The sequence below is a fragment of the Furipterus horrens genome, unplaced genomic scaffold, assembly GCF_987537825.1.
Source record: "Furipterus horrens unplaced genomic scaffold, mFurHor1.1.pri manual_scaffold_1, whole genome shotgun sequence".
NCBI classification, from domain to species: Eukaryota; Metazoa; Chordata; class Mammalia; order Chiroptera; family Furipteridae; genus Furipterus; species Furipterus horrens.
In genome coordinates, this window is record NW_028327171.1 from 95,771,388 (window position 1) to 95,791,144 (window position 19,757).

At 41.4% G+C, this 19,757-nt stretch overlaps 1 protein-coding gene and 1 long non-coding RNA gene across 2 annotated transcripts; both read right to left on the bottom strand.

The window, feature by feature from the left end:
* Window positions 1-9,118: 9,118 nt before the first annotated feature.
* On the bottom strand, window positions 9,119-14,879 carry GCSAM (germinal center associated signaling and motility). The gene is made up of 4 exons (XM_090286890.1): window positions 14,791-14,879; window positions 14,027-14,073; window positions 10,526-10,554; window positions 9,119-9,639 (listed from the first exon to the last, which is right to left on the bottom strand). Exons 1-4 carry the CDS (start codon window positions 14,877-14,879, stop codon window positions 9,400-9,402), a joined length of 405 nt encoding a protein of 134 aa, XP_090143016.1. The 3' UTR covers window positions 9,119-9,399.
* A 182-nt stretch (window positions 14,880-15,061) lies between these two features.
* On the bottom strand, window positions 15,062-18,989 carry LOC150021524 (uncharacterized). The gene is made up of 2 exons (XR_016508168.1): window positions 18,789-18,989; window positions 15,062-15,116 (listed from the first exon to the last, which is right to left on the bottom strand). It is a non-coding gene; the product is annotated as an uncharacterized LOC150021524 (long non-coding RNA).
* Between the last annotated feature and the right edge of the window lie 768 nt (window positions 18,990-19,757).

Genomic DNA, 19,757 nt, shown 5'->3' on the forward strand with positions numbered 1-19,757 from the left:
TATTTCTTGCAGTAAGTAGTGTTGGAAGTGATTTTTTCATTTCCCTGAGGACAGCTTCCCCTTCTGAGAAAATAAGATTGAACTGGGGTGGGCTGAGCCCTCCTCTCTGTTTAAGTGAGTGTGGGGTGGGTACCTGGATTCCCCTCCATAGCTTCTCTGGCGAGGCCGGGTATCTGACAAGCCCAAGGCTGGAAGGAAGGGTTGGTTCATATCTTGGGTCAGGACAGGGTTGGTTTTGATCTTCCCATCTCCTTTGGAAAGCACCAAGATGCAAGTATCTTGTCTTGGGTTTTGGCCACTTGAAAATCATGGGATTTTCCATAGAGTGGACTTTTTGGCCTGAGTGGTATGGAAAGAACTGAACTTTGTGACTAAAGCATTTTGAGGGGTTTGGAAAAAATGGCACTTACATACACACTTTTCTGCTATCAGAGGTGAATTTATTAGTCATCACACATTTTAATGACAAGCATAATGCCTGGTGCACAATAAGGTTTTAACACATATCTGTAAAATGAAAGATTTGAGAAATAAAACTGGTCTTTTTGGAAGTCCCTTAGATATGGATAGAAAAAATACAGCCAGATAAGAGAAATCCACCCTCCAACCCCAACGAAAATTCCACATGCTCAAAATTGTTTACATTGCAATTTAACTTAGTTCTGTAGACTTTTTAATGATGAATTTTGCAGAAGGTTATAGGAGACACCAGTGAAGAAGAAGACAATAATAAGGAATGATTCCATTATTGTAGGGAGTCAGACTCTGCACATGTAACAGAGAGGTCAGGACAAATCACTGGAGCAGGCAAGGGGCAGGGAGAAAACCCCAGGGTGAAACTGTAGGTTGGAAGTGGCTTGCCCTCCCTGTGAAGAGAGGGGCTGCCGGAGGAGGAAGCCTGGACCGAGCATGTGTGGTTCAAGACTTTGCCCCCTTGGTAAACATCACAGCTGGAAGAGGGGCAAAGGAAAACATTGCTGACACTGGCCCTCATTGGTTGAAACGCTGGGCACTGCCACTGGCTTTTGGAGCACATGGGATTCTGGGAGAGAACTTTTAAATGGAGCGCACCAGGAAGCACAAGGTCTGTTGGCTCTTTTCCCTTCCGTGGCTAGCCTGGTCAGCCTCAGGGATCCTGAGTTCCTGGGACTTGGGGGGGGGGGGGGGGCGGGTTCCCAGAGACTGCATAGCTGGGCACCAAGCCTTTGCATTCCCTACACAAAAAATGGCAGCACTAGCTGAACTACATCCAGTAACCTGCCAAGCTTCTTGGATAATCCTGTTACATTTATCTGCATTTCATAAAGGATGGTACTATTAGGACCGGGGAAAGGGATTTCAGGCACATTCTTGAACTGGTAGAGGGTAGCGGGGCTGTTTGTTTTGGGGTATTTTAAAGGGAGTGGGACCCTGAGGCAGAAACCTACCACCACTCCAAAACTATATGACAAATAAACAACCCCTTTACTTTGCACCAAATTCCTGTTCAGAGTTATGTCTCTAGGCAGCATGCAATAGAACATCACTGACTATTCTGGGACAGCATGAGGTTGTCTGGCAACACACAGATAAAACAAGTATGGACGAAAAGGGGCCACATGACAAGCCTGATAAGCTCAGATGAGGCCTACCTGATGGCTTTACAAACTCAGAGACCTAAAGTAAACCACCTGGGATGGTCTGAAATTAAAAACTTTCTAGCCAAAAGCAGGTCATGGTGGGCAGTCATGTCCTAGGCTAGAATCTTCCCTGATAAAAGTCAGTCTTCACCTTTATTGAGCCTATTGTCTTTATGCATGTCACGATAACATACATTTGCAATGTCAAATTTCCTTTTTCCAGGCCCCTCAAAGCACTAGCACCACACAAGAGGGAGACCACAAATCCTCTCATTGTTACTGTTATTGTTTTAATTGCTGATTGTTAACTATCCTGCACTCACTTAATGTAAAAGAAGTATGAGATCTGTCTGGAAAAATCCAGCCACTGTTAATTTAATAATGGTTTGCACAACATTGATGTAAGCTGGCAGCCAAGGAGAGTGGACTGGAATGCGCATGTGTGAACAATGACAACTTCACTGTACGAGTCAGTGGGGATGGTAGACACCGTTGAGTGAACACGTGTACTGTGTGGCCATCTCATTCAAAATGACTCAGTGAGTAGAGTGACAAAACTACATAAAATTTAGTGTTAAGCTTGAACTGTCCTCCGTGAGAACTATTTGGATGATTCAAAAGGCTTTCAGGGACAATGCAATGAGGGAAGCACAAATAAAAATGTGGCACAAATGCTTCAAAGACAGTTGAGAATCTGTTGAAAGTAATCTCTTAAAAGGCCTACAACAAGCAGAACACGTGAGGATGTTGAACATGTGTGGGCTGCAATCAACAAAGATCAGTGCAGGAACTAGAAGCTGACCTGGGGATTCCAAAAACTACTGTGTCTGAGATTTTGACACAGGATTTTGGCATAAAACGAGTCGTGGAAAAATTTGTTCTGCACACCAGAGCAGAAGGAACGTCATATTGGGAGAACTGTGTGAGGTCCCAAGGTACCTACCTTGAAGGGGACTGAAGCATCATTGCCCTAAGTACAATGTTTCTTGTATATTCTTCAAAAAAGTCTCTATTTTTCATATTACATGGCTGGACACTTTCTGAACAGATGTTGTATGTGTCTATCATTTTACTTTTTATCTAGTCCTGGAGGTGCTCCCCCACCGCTTTGCATTCTCCTGCTTCCCTAATCTATCACCAATGGATTTCATGTAATCCACTTATATCTGCTCTTGATTGTAATGTATAAAATCAGGTGCAAATCTACCATTTTTCCAGAGCATTTTCTCAATTTGTTGAGGTTTTGCTTCCCAGCAATTGTTACCAGTTTGGCTCAAATAAACTCATTAAAATTATTACAGGTTTGGACATTTCTTATGTTGGCACAAGAAACAGAAAAAAAAGACAGTTATTAAAATTAAATAAAGACAGAGAAAAGAGTGGCAAGTATAGCTTAAATGGAAAAATCTTGGCCTAGGAAGTAGAACATAAGTTGACCCTGAAACAGTGGTGGGATTTGAATAAATAGCTTTTCCTTTTTTATGCATGTTTGTGTCTTATCAGGTTTAGGTGAATATTCTCTCCTTTCCTATTTAGATGTGGACTCTGGACATAAACCTCTGCCCTATTCAGAGCCTGATCAGTGTTGAGAAAAATGGGAGACATCTCTCTCAGTATTTTCTCCTCTGCTCCCATTTCTGTCCCATTGCTTTAAAATAAGTTAATTCACACTATTCACTACTGAATTTTTGGGAGCTGCACTCCAACACATCTTTTAAAATTTCTTTTTATGATTGGCATTAGAAGGCAGTCTCCTCCTCTTAAGGTTAAGAAACCAAGACCTAGAAAAGTGGGAGGACAAACCCAGAGCTCCCCAGTTTTGGGGAGCAAAGCTCAACCCCCCTGGGCAACCACACATCAATGGCCTCCCACCCTGATGGGCTCCTCAGGGTCATGCTCAGTTCAGGTTTCTGGGAATCCACAAGTAGCATGAGTGGAGAAAGGAAAGGATGAGTTGAGAAGTGTGATCGTCAGACTGTAGAAGACTGTGGGATTATGATGACACTCAATCCTTCCCCAAGTGCTTTGCAAAAGACCCCTTTGTAGGAAAGGGGGAGAGACTTACACTGAGCCATTTAACAGTTGGCAGAACTGAGGTATGCTCAGATCCAGTGGCTTTCAAGCTGTCGTCTGAACACAAGATGCTGCCTTGGAAGAGAACAGTCAGAGAAATGTGAACAGAATATCCTATTCTCTGAAGGTTTCTGTGGTGTTCTGGGGCTCACCTTCCATCCCTAAGAATAGTTGTAGCACTTGTCACTAAAGGTTGTCCTTATAAAGTCAGCATTTAACTTTATTTGTTTTCAATAGTAGATTTTCCTCACTGATTTTTGCCCTTTTCTTGTGCCTCTTTTCTGTTCTAAGTAAGAATTTATTCACAGATTATTTATAGATGCTAAACAAAAAAGGAAACCACAGAGCCCACAGTAGCTGCATAAAGTGTGCCTCTGTGAACTTTGGCTGTGTGCAGTTTAGAGACCAGGATGGGGGAGAGGAGTTTTCTGGTATATTTGTGACTTGAGGGTACAATTTAAATTCTCAGCCTTATTTTAAAAAATCAAGAACAGGAATTTTTTAAACTAAGTAGTTGCATTCCCAGCTTTTTGAAATTGTATACAAATGTGTGTGTGTGCGTGCACATGTGTGTGTTACCACTAATGGGACCTGGCCCTGAGCAGATCTGCCTAGGGTCAGCTAGTAGTGTGTGTGTTCTTGATTTCATGCAGGAAATATTTCACAATACAAGTCCAGGTGATTTTGAGAACGTGTTCATTAAAGCTGGGAAGAGTGAAACAAGGAAGGGCCTAAGGATAGAAGAAGCAATAGGAGAGGAACTAGGTGGGAAAATGAGCTTAGGCTGAGTTGCTTTGGCTCACTAAGAAGTCAGAGAAAAGGGGGCTTTGGGGACATGGTTAAGGGGTTAGTCTGGGATGAGCTGCCTCTGCCCATTGCTCCCTGGCTGCAAGCCTCATAGGGCCCCTTAGGGTTTAGGAGATGCACACCGTGGGGAAAAAAGAGGAGGAAGGGAAAGGTGCAGGCATGTTCCTGAGAGGGAGAGTGCACTTTGGGACCTTCCTTTTGAGGCTTTTAAAGGCTGTGAGTCTAGGGAAGATTTTGGGGAGGATCTCAATAGAATATTCATCAGCCTTATGCCGATGAACCAAAATGAAATTAATTCCTTTAACTTCATCTGTCCTTGTGTGTGGTTGGCCAATGGCACTAATTAGATTTCTGTTATCTGTCTCTCTGATTTACACTCTGGCTGGGAAAGAGAAGTGTAAACCATATACTCTTAAGTGTCCTTGGTTTGGGGAAGACAGAATTGACTAAATGGCTACAGACTTCTTGTTTAACTCTTAGTTTCTCTATTCCACTTGTTCTGGTTTACTAGCTTGTCTCATGTGCATTTTCTGTGAAGAGGGTGCATGATATTCATCAGAAATCTTAAAATATATTTTAAAAGGATCAATATTATATATAGACATTGTAGGTATTTCAAAGCACTCCCAAAGGACTTTTCTGCTCAAAAGTAATTCTCTTTCATAATCCCTCAAATTTCATTATAAGAATGACTTGTTTTAGTTAAGCATTTATATTTAATATGTTCCTGATAAAAGACATATACTGTCTCAGATAGGTAAAGCTTTCATAGAATAAGACTCAAACAAATATAACTTATAATGTTGTACTAAGAATATTTGAACTCATTAGCTTCCACAATAGTTCAATATCCAACTGAAAAAAATTCCAGCAAAAAGCCCAGAATTTCGAGTTTCTGCCTTGCTGGGAGACTGTGGGCAACCTGGATCTCCAGACACATCAGCACATGGTGTTTTTTATACATCATGAAGTTTTTGTTTCCCTTTGCTCTTTGGTATCATTTATTCGAGGTCTGTGATAAATGACTTACATACACTTAGATTAATTCTCCTGTTTATGGGTGAAAAAGCTGAGCCTCTAAGTTACATGCTCAAGGTCATGGAGGGAGGAAAAGATAGAACCAGGATTTTAATAATTGATTATCTAACTCTAGAGTGCACGCTCTGTCCACTAAGCCATGCTAAGGTCTCATACACTATTGCCTACCACCACCCATGACTTATATTGAATTTGAGTATATCCTGGCCAAGGGTTAAAGTTAGAGTTCCATGCGAAAGAATTCTGCTAAAAAGAGGAAGTAAGTAAAGGATAAGATACTAAGATTTGATTGGCTTTTTAACTGATGGCAATCAACTGACTGAAGTCTCAGCAAACCTGTGTTGAAACGTCCAACGTCAAGCCACTGGATTTATCCTCATTGGGCACTTAGAACATTTTAAATAACAAGATTATTTAACTTTGGTTAGTTTGGGGAACAAAATAGTAATTAAACATATAATGCATCTACTGCTTGTCTTAACAAATCTCTTACTATTTTAAAATCCTTGAAATTAAGACAATGGCCATGGGTTGAAACAGGAAACTGAGAAAACAAGTGTGAATATAAAAATAGTCTAATTTGTTAATTGTTATTGAACTCACTCATCTTATTTATGGTTTACTATTTCCATACCATTTTATTGGTACCAGCTCTTATAAGTTATATCAATACTCCGACAAATTTCTTTCTGGTTTATTTTAATTCTGATTATTTAGGGCAGCTTTTTTTTTAAAAGGGCCAAAAATAAATATTTTTGGATTTTTCTTTTTTTGCATGTCCTACAGTGTGTACCACAACTACTTAAATCTCCTGTGGTATCCTCAGAAAATACATGAGCATATGACCATGGCTATATTATTTCAATAACATTTTATTTACAAAAATAGTAAGGTTTGGCCCCAGGGCCACAGTTTGATGACCACAATTTTAGAGGATATATATAATTCTAGTAACACTGAAGAAAAGATGAATGAAAATAAATAATCAGAGCATATGAAGAAGTGCTCATTAGAGAAGGTTGTATGTATATGTTACTTTCTTTACGTAGATATTTTATTCATATTTTATATATGACATATTATTTAATACACACATACAACATAGAATAGAGGCTCTCCTATGTGGTACATTGAAAGAACACTGAATTGGGACTTCCGGCCAAGATGGAGGCCTAGACTGACATGCTCCATCTCCCTCCACAACTAAGAAGGAATACAACTACTGTAAAACCATAAATAACCAGAAGTTCCAGAAAATAAAGCTACATGGAAGTCCAATGTATGAAGTTATAAATAAGTGGTGCTTGTCTGGATGGGTAAGAGGGGTGAAGCCAGGGCGGAGAGGTCAAGCTGTGCTGGTGGCAGCAGCTGCGGAGATGGTGGCAGGATGGTGGTAAGCACAGACACCCATATTTAAGGGGAGCCAAGAAGCACCTGGGGAGCATCACTGGCTGCAGACCAAACCCATCAGCTCGTGATTCCAACGCTGGGGAAGGCAGACCCCCATTGCCTTGGACTGTGAGGGCTGGAGGGCATGGGGATGGAGGAGGAGGCTCCCAGTCTCTCAGAGGAGAGTGAATGGCAGGAATCCACTTGGACCCCCACCCCCAAAACAAAGCACCACAGTGTGGTGAGAAGGGTTGCCCAGTAGTGACAAGCGCACAGGGCTCTGCCCCCTATAGTGTAGGAGGTGTGACAGCCTAGCCCAGGAAGCAAAGGTAAACACTAAACTGTCAGGATGGCACAGATCGTGATAGAGACCCCAATCACGCAGCTGATCAGACAGCATATATATGATCTATTGGACCAGCAGATAAGAAATCTCTCTGAGGCACAGTTCAGAGTTCTGGTTATAAGAATGCTTACAAACCTGACAGCAGATCTTAAACAAGACGTGGAAGGAATGAAGGCTAGTCCTGCTAAAATGAATGAAAACACATATGAAACTAGTGGTGAGGGAAGGAAAACAAGGGATCAAATCAACAAATCAGAACACAGGAAAGGAACAGTCAGCCAGTGCAGAAAGAGGAAACAAAAAGTGAGGAAAATGAGGAGAGGCTCAGAAACCTATGGGACAGCTATAAGAGAATGAACATCTGAATTATGGGGTTGCCAGAAGGTGAGGAAGAACTAGAAATTGAAAAATTATGTGAAAAAATATGAAGCAGAACTTCCCTAACTTGGGGAAGGAATAGACTTATAGGTCCAGGAAGCACAGAGTTCCAGAAAAACTGGACCCAGAGAGAACCACATCAAGACACATTATAATCAAAATGTCAAAAATTAAGGATAAAGAGAAAATCTTAAAAGCAGCAAGAGAGAAGAAAAGAATTATGTACAAAGGGGCCCCAATTAGACTATCAGCTGATTTCTCAAAGGAGACTTTACAGGCAAGAAGGGACTGGCAAGAAATATTCAAAGTACTGAAAATCCAAAACCTACAGCCACGATTACTCTATCCAGCGAAACTGTCATTCAGAATAGAAGGGCAGAGAAAGTGCTTCCAGGACAAAGTAAAACTGAAGGAGTTCATCAGATCCAAACCACTGTTATATGAAATGTTAAAGGGACTTGTTTAGGAGAAAGAGGATCAAAACTATGACATTAAAATGAAAACCGTATCACAACAACCAACAACAGAAGCTAGGGAATCAAAACGAAGGCAAACTAAGCAGGCAACGAGAGTGGAAAAACAATTATAGGTATGGGGAACATTTTGGGGGAGGTCAGCAGGGAGGGAGAAGGGGAGAAAGGGAGGGAGATGGTACATGAATTAGGAAGCATAGTAGGAGGGAGTGGAGTAGATAGGAAAATGTTGAGAAGAGCTATATGCACAACCAATGGGCATGGACTAAGGGGAGGGGAAAACTAGAGGGAGGGAGGGGTCACTGGGTAGAGGAGAAGAAAGGGAAAAGAAATTTTGACAACTGTAACAGCATAATCAATAAAGCATATTAAAAAAAAAAAAAAAAGAAAGAAAGAAAGAACACTAAATTGGTAGCCAGGAAATCAGGATTCAGATATAGTTCTGCAACTAACCTGCAACATTACATTGAGCTAATGAGCCAATATATAGCAGATGTTTAGAGGATCTCCAAACATCTTTCTACTCTCATTCTTTGATACTGTGATTTTTTTATTAAGATTTAAGTACAAAGTTAAAACAATATATGGACTAAATTATATAAAAATTACATAACATTCTGGCCTGGGACTTACTGATTCAACCCATGTAACCAAATAAGCCACCAGGACCAGAGAGTCAAAGGATACTATGCAAAGAACAACACTTAGAGGCATTAAGTGAGAGGAGCATACAGACATCCATCTAGAAGGCTATGAGTGAAGAGTTGGGCCCATGAACACATGTGGAATGAGTGGATTCCTTTTTGGTTACAGATTCCTTGTGACTTCAGAGGACAAGCCTCTGGATATTTTATATGAAGAACTCGGACAGAGGAGCAGAACCCTTTGTGACATGCATAGCTGTAGGGGACCAGGGAGCCCCTACTGTCTCTGTGTACAGCAGCCTATTTCCAAAGCCACTTAGAAGCAAATATGGCCACTCCCTTCTCAAAGAGTGGTGTTCAGGATAGTTTATTGATTTTTAGATGTTGACTATTGAGTAGGATCTAGGAGGTCCTGTGGTTTACAAACCATGTTCTGCAGAGACCTCTGTAGAAGGGGCTGTTGTGTGTATGTGGGCGTGGGGGTGGGTGCAGGGGAGGTAAGCAGAGCCCCTCTACCCCCAGCTTTTATTTGCTGAAGTGAAACAAATGTTGGTCCAACTGTTTCATTATAAATGGGAAAACTGAGCCTCAGAAGGGCTATCAGTGGCTATTCTAGGGTGTGAGAGGAGGTTCTACTGGGTAAGAAATTCATATTCATTTTCTGGGGGAGGAGGATGCCTAGGGGTGGTAGGCACATGGAGAAGTGAGTAGTCAGTCTCGGTTCCTCTCTGCAACTCTCTGGGCCTCTCGTCCTGGGGAAGCACGTTCTCATAGTGCCCTTCAGCAGAGTTTCCTGATGGCCTTCTCCTGAGGACTCTGTGATTGATGAGGGCATAGGACAGCTCATCTGCAGAGCTCTGGTCAGCGTTGTCCTGCTGGTCAAAGGAGAGCCATCATCAAGACATGGCCTCTTCATTCTCTTTACAGTTCAGTCTCAACATAGGCTTGACACTGGGCAAAGTCTGTCTTCCACAAACCATGTCCCCTCTTGGGTTTTTTGCCAAAATAGCTGTCCCTTCCCCAACACCTAGCCCAGGCAGCTCGAGTGCTCATGCTGCCTAGAGTATTCAGCCTGCCCGTGATGGTCTCTGCCCCATTCTCTAGAGTGACCCTTGACAATTCCATATAATTCCCAGTCTCAGGGCCCTGAGAGTAACCAATTCTTATAAAAAAGAACACTCTGATGATGCCTAAATTTGAGTGGCTTGTGATATTTAACCACCCATTCTAGAGATATTTGCATTAATATAAAGGGGTACATACAATGCAAGAGGAGGTCTCATTCAATGAAACTTCAAAAGATTAAAAGCAAAACAGCAAATCACACAGGAAAAAGTACAGATTTGGGAGGGAGGTTTGGTTCTGAATCCAGCCCCTGCCATCTTGAAAGCTATTTGGCTTTGGGGAATTTCACTTAATCTTTCAGTTTTGTTATCTGTAAAATGGGGGTAATAATAGTACCAGTCTTAAAGGGTTGTTGTGACAGCTCTGTGAGATGAGGCATGCAAAGTGCTCAGCACACGACCTGGCAAAAGTAAGTGCTCAATAAATATTTGTTTCATTTAATAAATAGTGTAACAGAGGTGGCTGCTGCTCCTGCCACCAGGCCTGCATATGTCCCTAGGCTTACAAACATGAGCATTTAGTCTTTCTTTTATGTTAAGGTCAGAAGGGGTCTTTCAGGCCAACTTCTGTTCATCTGGGGTGTCTACATTTTTATTGTCAACTTAGGAAAAAGCTTAGAGACGTTCATATTACCTGGGTGGTACCAAATGATGTTCCTTCACCTGGAGAAAGAAAATACACTCAGTGAATTTCAGGTCATGGGGAGACTTGAGAGGGGGCAGGGATATAAGAAACCAGAGAGTCACGGAATAGCTGGGATAGCCCTTACCAGACTGTCCTGACCTACAGAACATTCTTGGGGAATGACAGGGCCATCTAAACAGGACACAGCCAGCGCTTGCTCAGGCTGAGACTGAGTGAAGGGAGACCCATTCAGTGGGTCTTTGGTTAAGAAACCACACTTTCTTCTCGTCCTCTCCCCTCTCTCCTTCCTGACACAAAATTAATTGCATGTCTGCTCTGTGCCAGGCATTGAGGAGACAAAGACAGAAACACCCTGTTTAAGGGGCTCACAGGTTAACACAGGAGGCAGACAAGGGCCTAAGAGAGATCCATGATGCAGGAGAGGGTTGCAGTTTTTAGTGCAGGGTCAGGGGAGGGTGATCGTGTGGGGGCTGGTGTTCAAGGAAAACATTGCAGAGAAGGAAACTCTTAAGCTGGGCATTCCCACTCCTGAACCAGATGGCAGATGTAAAAAGAAGCAGCCCAATTTTTCAAAAGCTGGTTTACTTCAAAGCAACTGACTCTGATCATTTAACAAAGAGGCAAACAGACACACTTGCTACCTCCTTGCAAACACACCAGCTCAATAAGCATGTGGAATCCAATCTTTCACAGGGAAGTCTCACGATACCACCCTACACAGGAGGTGGGTGTGCCCGTGATCCTATATATGGGTTTACGTTCCCTCAGCACTGACACCCCAAATGCTCACATCTCCCCAGAGTCCCATGGCCATCTAGGACTGCTCTGATCCTCCCTATCGTAAAGGGGCCTGTGAGTTTCAGCAGAAGAGGTCCTTTTTTTTTTTTTTTACCACATTTTGCTCTGATGCAGATTGGGGTTTCCTAGGAACCACAGTTCCCCGGGGTGAAGCGGCCAGCGGTGGCAGGCCTGTATTATGCGTTCACACACCTGACAGGGTTAGTTTCTGAGATTCAGAATAAATGAACTTGGCTCCCCTCTTTAAACCCAGGAGGGCAAAGGCAAACTTTGTTCTTCTTTAGTTCTGCAGTGGCCTGTCTTCAGGCCTAAACTTTCTTATTTTCTTTCTTACACATGATTCCATTCACCACCCTCTCCTTCTTGAACTCTTCTCTCTCCTTAATATCAGCCCTGTTGTGTCACCAGAGACCACTGCATCAGCTCCTATGTGGTCTTCCGCTATCTGCTTTGGCCATTCCCTACCACAATTTGTCCTCTGCACAGCAACCTGGGTGATATCTTCTTCTTCTTTTTTTAAAATATGCTTTATTGATTATGCTGTTACAGTTGTCCAAATTTCTTTTCCCTTTGTTCCCCTCCACCCAGTGGCCCCCCTCCTTCCAGTTGTCTCCCACCTTAGTCCATGCTCATTGGTTGTGCATATAGTCCTCAACATCTTGCTGTCTACTCCATTCCCTCCTACTATGCTTCTTAATTCCTGTACCATCTCCCTCCCTTCCCCCCTTCCCTCTCCCCACTGACCTCCCCCCAAAATGTGATACAGTTTTCATTTTAATATTCATAGTTTTGATCCTTTTTCTCCTAAACAAGTCCCTTTAACATTTCATGTAACAATAGTTTGAATCTGATGAACTCCTTCAGTTTTACGTTGTCCTGGAAGCACTTTCTCTGCCCTTCTATTCTGAATGACGGCTTCACTGGATAGAGTAATCGTGGTTGTAGGTTTTTGCTTTTCATTACTTTGAATATTTCTTGCCAGTCCCTTCTTGCCTGCAGAGTTTCTTTTGAGAAATCAGCTGAGAGTCTTATTGGGACTCCTTTGTATGTAATTCTCTTCTTCTCTCTTGCTGCTTTTAAGAATCTCTCTTTATCCTTAATTTTTGACATTTTGATTATAATGTGTCTTGATGTGGTTCTCCCTGGGTCCAGTTTATTTGGAACTCTCTGTGCTTCCTGGACCTGTAATTCTATTTCCTTCCCCAAGTTAGGGAAGTTCTGCTTCATTATTTTTTCACATAATTTTTCAGTTTCTAGTTCTTCTTCACCTTCTGGCAACACTATGATTTGAATGTTGGCCTGCTTACAGCTGTCCCATAGGCTTCTGAGCTTCTCCTCATTTTCCTTACTTTTTGTTCCCTGTTTCTGCACTGGTTGACTGTTTGTTCCTTTCCTGTGTTCTGATTTGTTGATTTGATCCCTGGTTTTCTTTCCTTCACCACTAGTTTTGTATGTGTTTTTGTTCATTTCAGCAGGACTAGCCTTCATTCCTTCCCTGTCTTGTTTAAGATCTGCTGTTAGGTCTGTAAGCATTTTTATAACCAAAGCTCTGAATTGTGCCTCAGAAAGATTTCCTATCTTCTGCTTCATTAGATTAGATATTTGCTGACTGGTCAGCTGCGTAATTGGGATCTCTGTCATGATCTGTGCCATCCTGACAGTTTTGTGTTTACTTTTGCTTCCTAGGAGGGCTGTCACACCTCCTACGCTATAGGGAGTGGAGCCCCATGCACTCATCACAACCGGGCGACCCTTCTCACCATGCTGTGGTGTTTTCTATGCGGGTGGGGGTCCAAGATGGATTCCTGCTGTTCACTCTCCTCTGAGAGACAGGGAGCCTCCTCCTCCATTCCCATCCACTCTGGGCCTCACAGTCCAAGACAGTTGGGGTCTGCCTTCCTTGGTGTTGGAATTGCAAGTTAACGGGTCTGGTCTGTAGCCAGGGGCGCTCCCCAGGAGCTTCTCGCCTCCCCTTAAATACGGGTGTTTGTGCTTACTGCCGTCCCACCACCATAACCGCTACTGCTATCACCAGCACAGCTTGACCATCCACCCTGGCTTCACCCCTCCTACCCGTCCAGATGAGCACCACTTCTTTATAACTTCATACATTAAACTTCCATTTATTTTCTGGAACTTCTGGTTATTTCTTGTTATTTCTGGTTTTGCGGTAGTTGTATTTCTTTTTAGTTGTTGAGGGAGACAGAGCATGTCAGTCTAGGCCTACATCTTGGCCGGAAGTCTGGGTGATGTCTTTAACGCAGGTGTGATTGTACCTGCCCCTTGTTCAAAGTCCTTCAGTACCTTCTGCAGTTCTCAAGACAAAAGCCCCATTCTTAACCTTGACCACCAGGCCCTTCCCCTCCTCTGTGTTTCTGGGCCCAAGCCGGCCTCCTTGCTGCTTCTTCAGAGTGCCTCAGGGATCCACCTTTTGCATTTACTGTTCACAATTCACTCTTTCAGCCTCATAACCTCAGGGGCTAACTGAGGAATATGGAGATCAATAAGCCAACCCCTCCCTCAATGAGCTCACAGTCTAGTGGAGAAACAAAGACATGCAATTGGATGAATTGCAGCAAAATGTGTAAGTTTTATAGAAATAAGCCCAAGGCACTTTGGGAACATAGAGAAGGGATAGTTTTGAAATGTAAGTTTATCAAATGTGAAAATGATGTGAAAGCAATAACTTACTTTCCTTTGGGAAATCTTGTCTGGCTTTAAAAATGTGTATTTTTTTCCTGTAAACAAAAAGAAGATTGGTTGTTTCAATATTCAGAAACACTCAACAGAAATTATACTCCCTATAGAAGCTTATTTTTAACTTTTATTGGTTAAAGTTATAAGCCTTTTATAATATCCCCTTTAACATAGGTAAATAAGAGGATAGAAAAAAGGAAAAATGAAGGAGACCAGGTAGAATCTACATTTCTGGTTCTCTCTCTCTCCTTCTCCCTTTTCTAAGGCTGACATGAAATTGATTTATAGATGGAGAATTATGGTGATGTTATATGTAACACTTTTGGAGATGTTTTTCTGACAAAATATTGATTTCTTTCATGCTATGTGAGTTAAGGAGCCGTAGTTACTTCAAATCCCAGCCCTAACCCCAATCTATGATCCCCACACAAACAAGCAAACATCCAAACAGATATGTCCAATATGACCAAAGAAGTAACCACACTGTAAAGACAACTCTCTGGAAAAAACACAGTATAAATGTAGTAGAAACCTGTTATCATCTCAGGAGTCAAGGACAACATCTGCTCTAAGGAGAATGACCATATGTCCTGGTTTGCTATGACAGTCTAGTTAATATTGATACTAATCACTTAGTGACCCTTAACTGTTTTTAGCGTCCTTTTACTCTCAAAGGTTAGAATAATCACCCTGGTTATAAATTCTTTGAGCAAGGGACAGAAATGTGCACTTGTGTACATGGAGACACTGGGATTTGCAGTGTCACTAGGGGGTCTTCCTCTGCATTCATAGCCAGTTTCATCCCTGCTTCTGAGGCTCTTCCATTTGAGGAATGTGTACTACCCATGAGACCGTTGTTCCTGTTTCTCAGCAACTTGAAGCCTCGTTTCCCTGACTGACTCTCAGATGACCATCAGAGCTAGTGACAGGCTTCTGCCACAGACAGCAGGGAGTTAACAGGTAACTTAAGCAAATACCACACTGAAACCACAATTACAGAAATAACTCCTGAAAACAATACTCCACTCACCATGGAAGGCAGAAACACCCTTCCACGATGTGGCAGTCCCAGCATCTAGAATACCTGAGAGATGATAGAAATCACAACGTTAGCTTCTGCAGCTTTGACTTGGACACATCTATCATGCTAGAGTATCTTTGTCCTTCCAGGACATTAACAGGCCCTTTGGAAATATGAAATACACCATTAAGGAAAAAAATTTCTGTGTATTCTTGGAAAAGGAAAAGGGATTTTCATGCTTAATTCCAGTGATTTACTTGGCCCCTGTGATGGACATACAAGTTACCTCCAGGAAAGCAAGGTGTATTGTGTGGACACTGTAGAAATTTCTTCCAGGTGGAGGTTAGACAATATTTATACAGGGTTCCACTGCACTCTGAATTTCTCCTATACACACCATATTATAATTGCCTGCTCACTTCTGTATATCCTACACTAGACTGTGAGTTTCACAAGGTTGAGGTATATCATGGTGTATATCACCAAAAATCTGTGACAGTGTCTGGCACATTGCAAATATATTTTTAATAAATATTTGATAAATGAATAAGTAGCTAAGAAAAGAGCAACTCTAACTGACTCAAAATATCTTCAAATCTGTCTCCCTGGCTCCAAGGTATGGCCAGACAAACAGGTCTAGTTATGTTCTTTATGGCAGAAGGGCTCAGGATCTCTCTGCAGTTAGACATCTAGGCTGAAGTCTAAAGTATCCTTCTGGGCATCACTCTAAATGTGAGGCATAGTCAGATCCTACATGGTTGAATGTGAAAGCCCTTTATAAAATACTATATGTTTGAGTAATGTTATGTAAAAATATTTGGAAAACACCACTCCAAAATAACATCCCCTGTGAGCTTTCCCAGGAAGTTTCCTTAGAAAGCACAGTGGAGGTTGCCACATGTGACCTTGGCTGTGGGCACCAGGGCAGCTGAGCCCTCTGACAGCCTCTGGGGTCAATGTACCATCAGAGCCTTTGGGACTGAGAGGCGTGGCTGCAGTTCTTCCTCCTCTTCAGTCTATATTCAGGATTCCTTAAGCCATTTGTTTTTATCTCCTGCTTCTGTGGTTAAAGACACACCAGAAGAAAACCACCGAATCACACTAATGCTAAGAAATAGGGTTCACTGAAGAGATATGGGAGTAAGGTGAAAGGAGACAGTCGATTTCAAGTTGCTGGATCATCATTTCTGGACTACTTGAGCCACAGTTTCTTAATCTGTAAAATGAGGTAACTTATATTGTTTACCTAAAGGAGGTCAAATAAAGTTAAACATGGAGTAAAGCTATTTTTAAACTGGCTATTTCTCCTACTCAACTTTTCCATAGTATATTCTTGCATTTCAATTAGAATGTTCTGGTTTGGGGTGGGTTCAGATAACCTCCATGAAGGAGGCCAGATGAATCTCTAGACACCAGGCTATAAGTTAGTAATTTCAGGTTCCTATCTCATGCACTGCTTGCTATATTCTTTATTTATACATATATGTATATATATACACACACATGTATATACTACATATGTACTACTTACACATACTATACTATATACACTTACTATATAATGAAATGTATATAATGCATATAACATATACATTCTATGTTATATTACATTTAATTCCAGAATAAATCCATGGCATAGATGCTATGGTTATATATTTTACCAATGAGGCCACTGAGGACAAAAAAATTAGACAACTTGTCTGAGGACCCCCAAGCAGTAAGTGGAGAGAGTGAGCTTGCTTCAGGCAGATTTTTTTCTCTAAGACTCTGAGCTCCACTCATGAAGGGACAGGTGTCATTCTACCTAACTGGGGAGTGGGAGTGAGGAAATTTTCCTGGCTTTTGTAAAAAATTTGATATGGAGAGACATGATGGGGTGTGCCGATTGGATGATAATCAGGTGGTAGGAGTAAAGCTGAAAATCAGATCCATATAAATATAAGACTTTTGAATCTATTAAGGGAGACATTTTAAATCAACATAAGAATGAAGATGCTGGGCTAAACAATTAACTATTAGAAAACAAATATTTTTAAGGTATATCTGATACTATATATTGAATGTTTGAGAATAAATGTAAAACAATATGGCCATAAAAATCATAGTGTAGATTTGCCTTTTATTGTGATGGGGAAATAATTTTATGCATAAATTAGTAGAAACCAAAAAGCATTCTAGATTTAATTCAGATGTGTTTAAAATATAATAAGGAAAAGATAAAAAAGTATGGATGGCACGCAACACAGACTGGAAAAATATTTTTTTGTACTATTTATGAGCAATGGTTAATTTCTTCAAAATACAAATAGATCTTACTTTCAGTAAAAAAAGTAGATCAAACTCCAAAATGAAAGTGGGCTAAAGACATTACTGACTCTTTCAGGTGAAGGAATACAGAGGTCTAGAAAATGAGGATATTAACATAAAGATAATACATATAATATCAGTAGTTATAACTGTGATTTACCAGTTTATTTCTTTGTTTATAGTTTATGTATTTTCTAATTTTTTACAACATGTATTAATGTCATATTCCTTTACCCCCACATCAAAGTTCTAAAAAACAAAATTACAAATGTGACATCAATCATGAGTTTCTCAATCACATTATATCTACATTTTGTTTCATTTTTCTTCTCACCAGTATTTCTTTATGTTTCCAATCATTCATCCAACACTTATGAGTGGCTACTATAGGTCAGAAACTGCCTGGAAACAGGAGTTCAAAGATGAATAAGAAACAATCTCTACACTTCAGAAGCTCATATCTAGACATAAAAACAGGAATTTGTAATCTGATAGAAGAATGCTAGAGTAGCAGACTGACCAAGGGCTGTGAGGATTTGGGAAGAGAGGTTTCAGATAGCACTCACTGATGCTCAGGGCGGGGCAGGAGACATTACATAGGCTCACCAAGCCTTCTTTTGGCAGGTGGCATTTTGGATCTTGTAGCTCCAGTGGTGGGAACTGATGACCTGAGACCTGGGATACCAAACATAATTTTATAAGGACACCCTGCCCCAGACCCTGTTAGCTCATTTTCCCTAGATCACCTCACTTTGCATCATAGGGATTCCTTGTTTTGGTGATAAAATGGCTTCTTTGATGTTAATGAAGATGCTGGTCCAAGAAAAAAGGTCTTCTAATTACTGAACCCTAATATGTGTCAGGCACTGTGTGCTAGCATCACACACACTACAACCCTCCAAAGTAGACATTATATTATTATTTCCATCTGAAATGAGGAAAATGAGGTCCAGAAAATTTAAGCCAGTTTTCTACCAATTTTAATGACCTCTGCTTACCTGGTGCAGGAAATGTGGACCAGACATGACCTCACAATGACAGGAAGTTTGCTATTTATTTTGAACTTAAACAGAGATTTAAAAAGGTGGTGGTGTCTCTGAGCTCCTTGTGGGCCATTAAGAGCTCAGGAGAACATCCCTTTCTGGGCCTCAGAAAGTTGTTCCATTTCCCTGGAGGTGGCCTATGGCATAGACTTCCATTAATAAAGTCCTCCGTCTTTCAGCTGTTCTCCACCAGCGGCTCACTGTGATCTTGGAGAAGGCCACACTTGAAAGGAATTGAACTTGGTATCTGACACATAGAAGGCCCTTCATTCTGGTCAGTTTCTTATTCAATTCTCTTTTCTCCTAAGAGCAGATCTCTTTTTCTCTTTCTGACTACATTGCCCTGACCATCTCCTCTGGTCGTTCTTAGGGAGCTTGGACTCACCTGTTTTCCCTCAGCAGAGAGTTCCCCATCCTTTCAGTCCCTTAGGTGCCTTCCCCTCAGCCGGCTGTGCACTCTGAGAGGGCAGCTCCTCACTGAGAGATGCACTGCTCTGGCCACCAGTGCGGTGTGGAGAGAGCTAAAAGAAGAGTGTCTCTCTGCAGAGGGGAGGAGGAGCTCAGGGCGAGGAGAATCAGAGGTGCACACGTGTGCAACTTCCTAAAATGTCAGAGCCTGAAAGAACCAAGCTCTTGGTCTTAACCAGAAGTCATTGGCCAGTGGAAACTTTTAGCCCCTGGGGAAGCCCCATCTGCAATTACAGACAGGCCATGCAGTTTTCCCCTCAGACATCTAAATTTATTAAACCACTTTATAGCATTTGAAAAGTAAGAGGAGGGAATTTGGTTTTAAAACAAGAGAAGTTTAAAACAAATTAAAAGTCAAGCCACAGAACAGTAGAAAATATTAGCATATCTGATAAAAAAATTTTATTCAGAACATACAAAGAACTCTCAAAACTCACTATGAAGAAAACAGATACCCAATAACAAAATAAACAAAATAAACAAAATATTTGACAGACACTTTACCGAAGAAATATACAATGACCTCCAGCTGGTGCGGCTCACTTGATTGGAGTGGCATCCTGTAAACTGAGAAAGGTCATAGGTTTGGTTCCCATTCAGGACCCATGCTTAGGTTCCAGGTTTGATGCCCGGTCAGGGCATGTATGAGAGGCAACCAGCTGATGTTTTTCTCTCTCTTCTTTTCTTCCTCCTACTCTAAAATCAATAAGCATGTTGTTAGGTGAGGATTAAAAAAAAAAAAGACCCATATACAGATGGCAAATAAATACTTGAAAAGATGTTTAACGCTTTAGTCATTAGGAAATGTAAATCAAACGGTAATGCAATACCTTCACACACTTATTAGAATGGTTAACATTGAAAACAAAAATAAAAACAAAAAGAG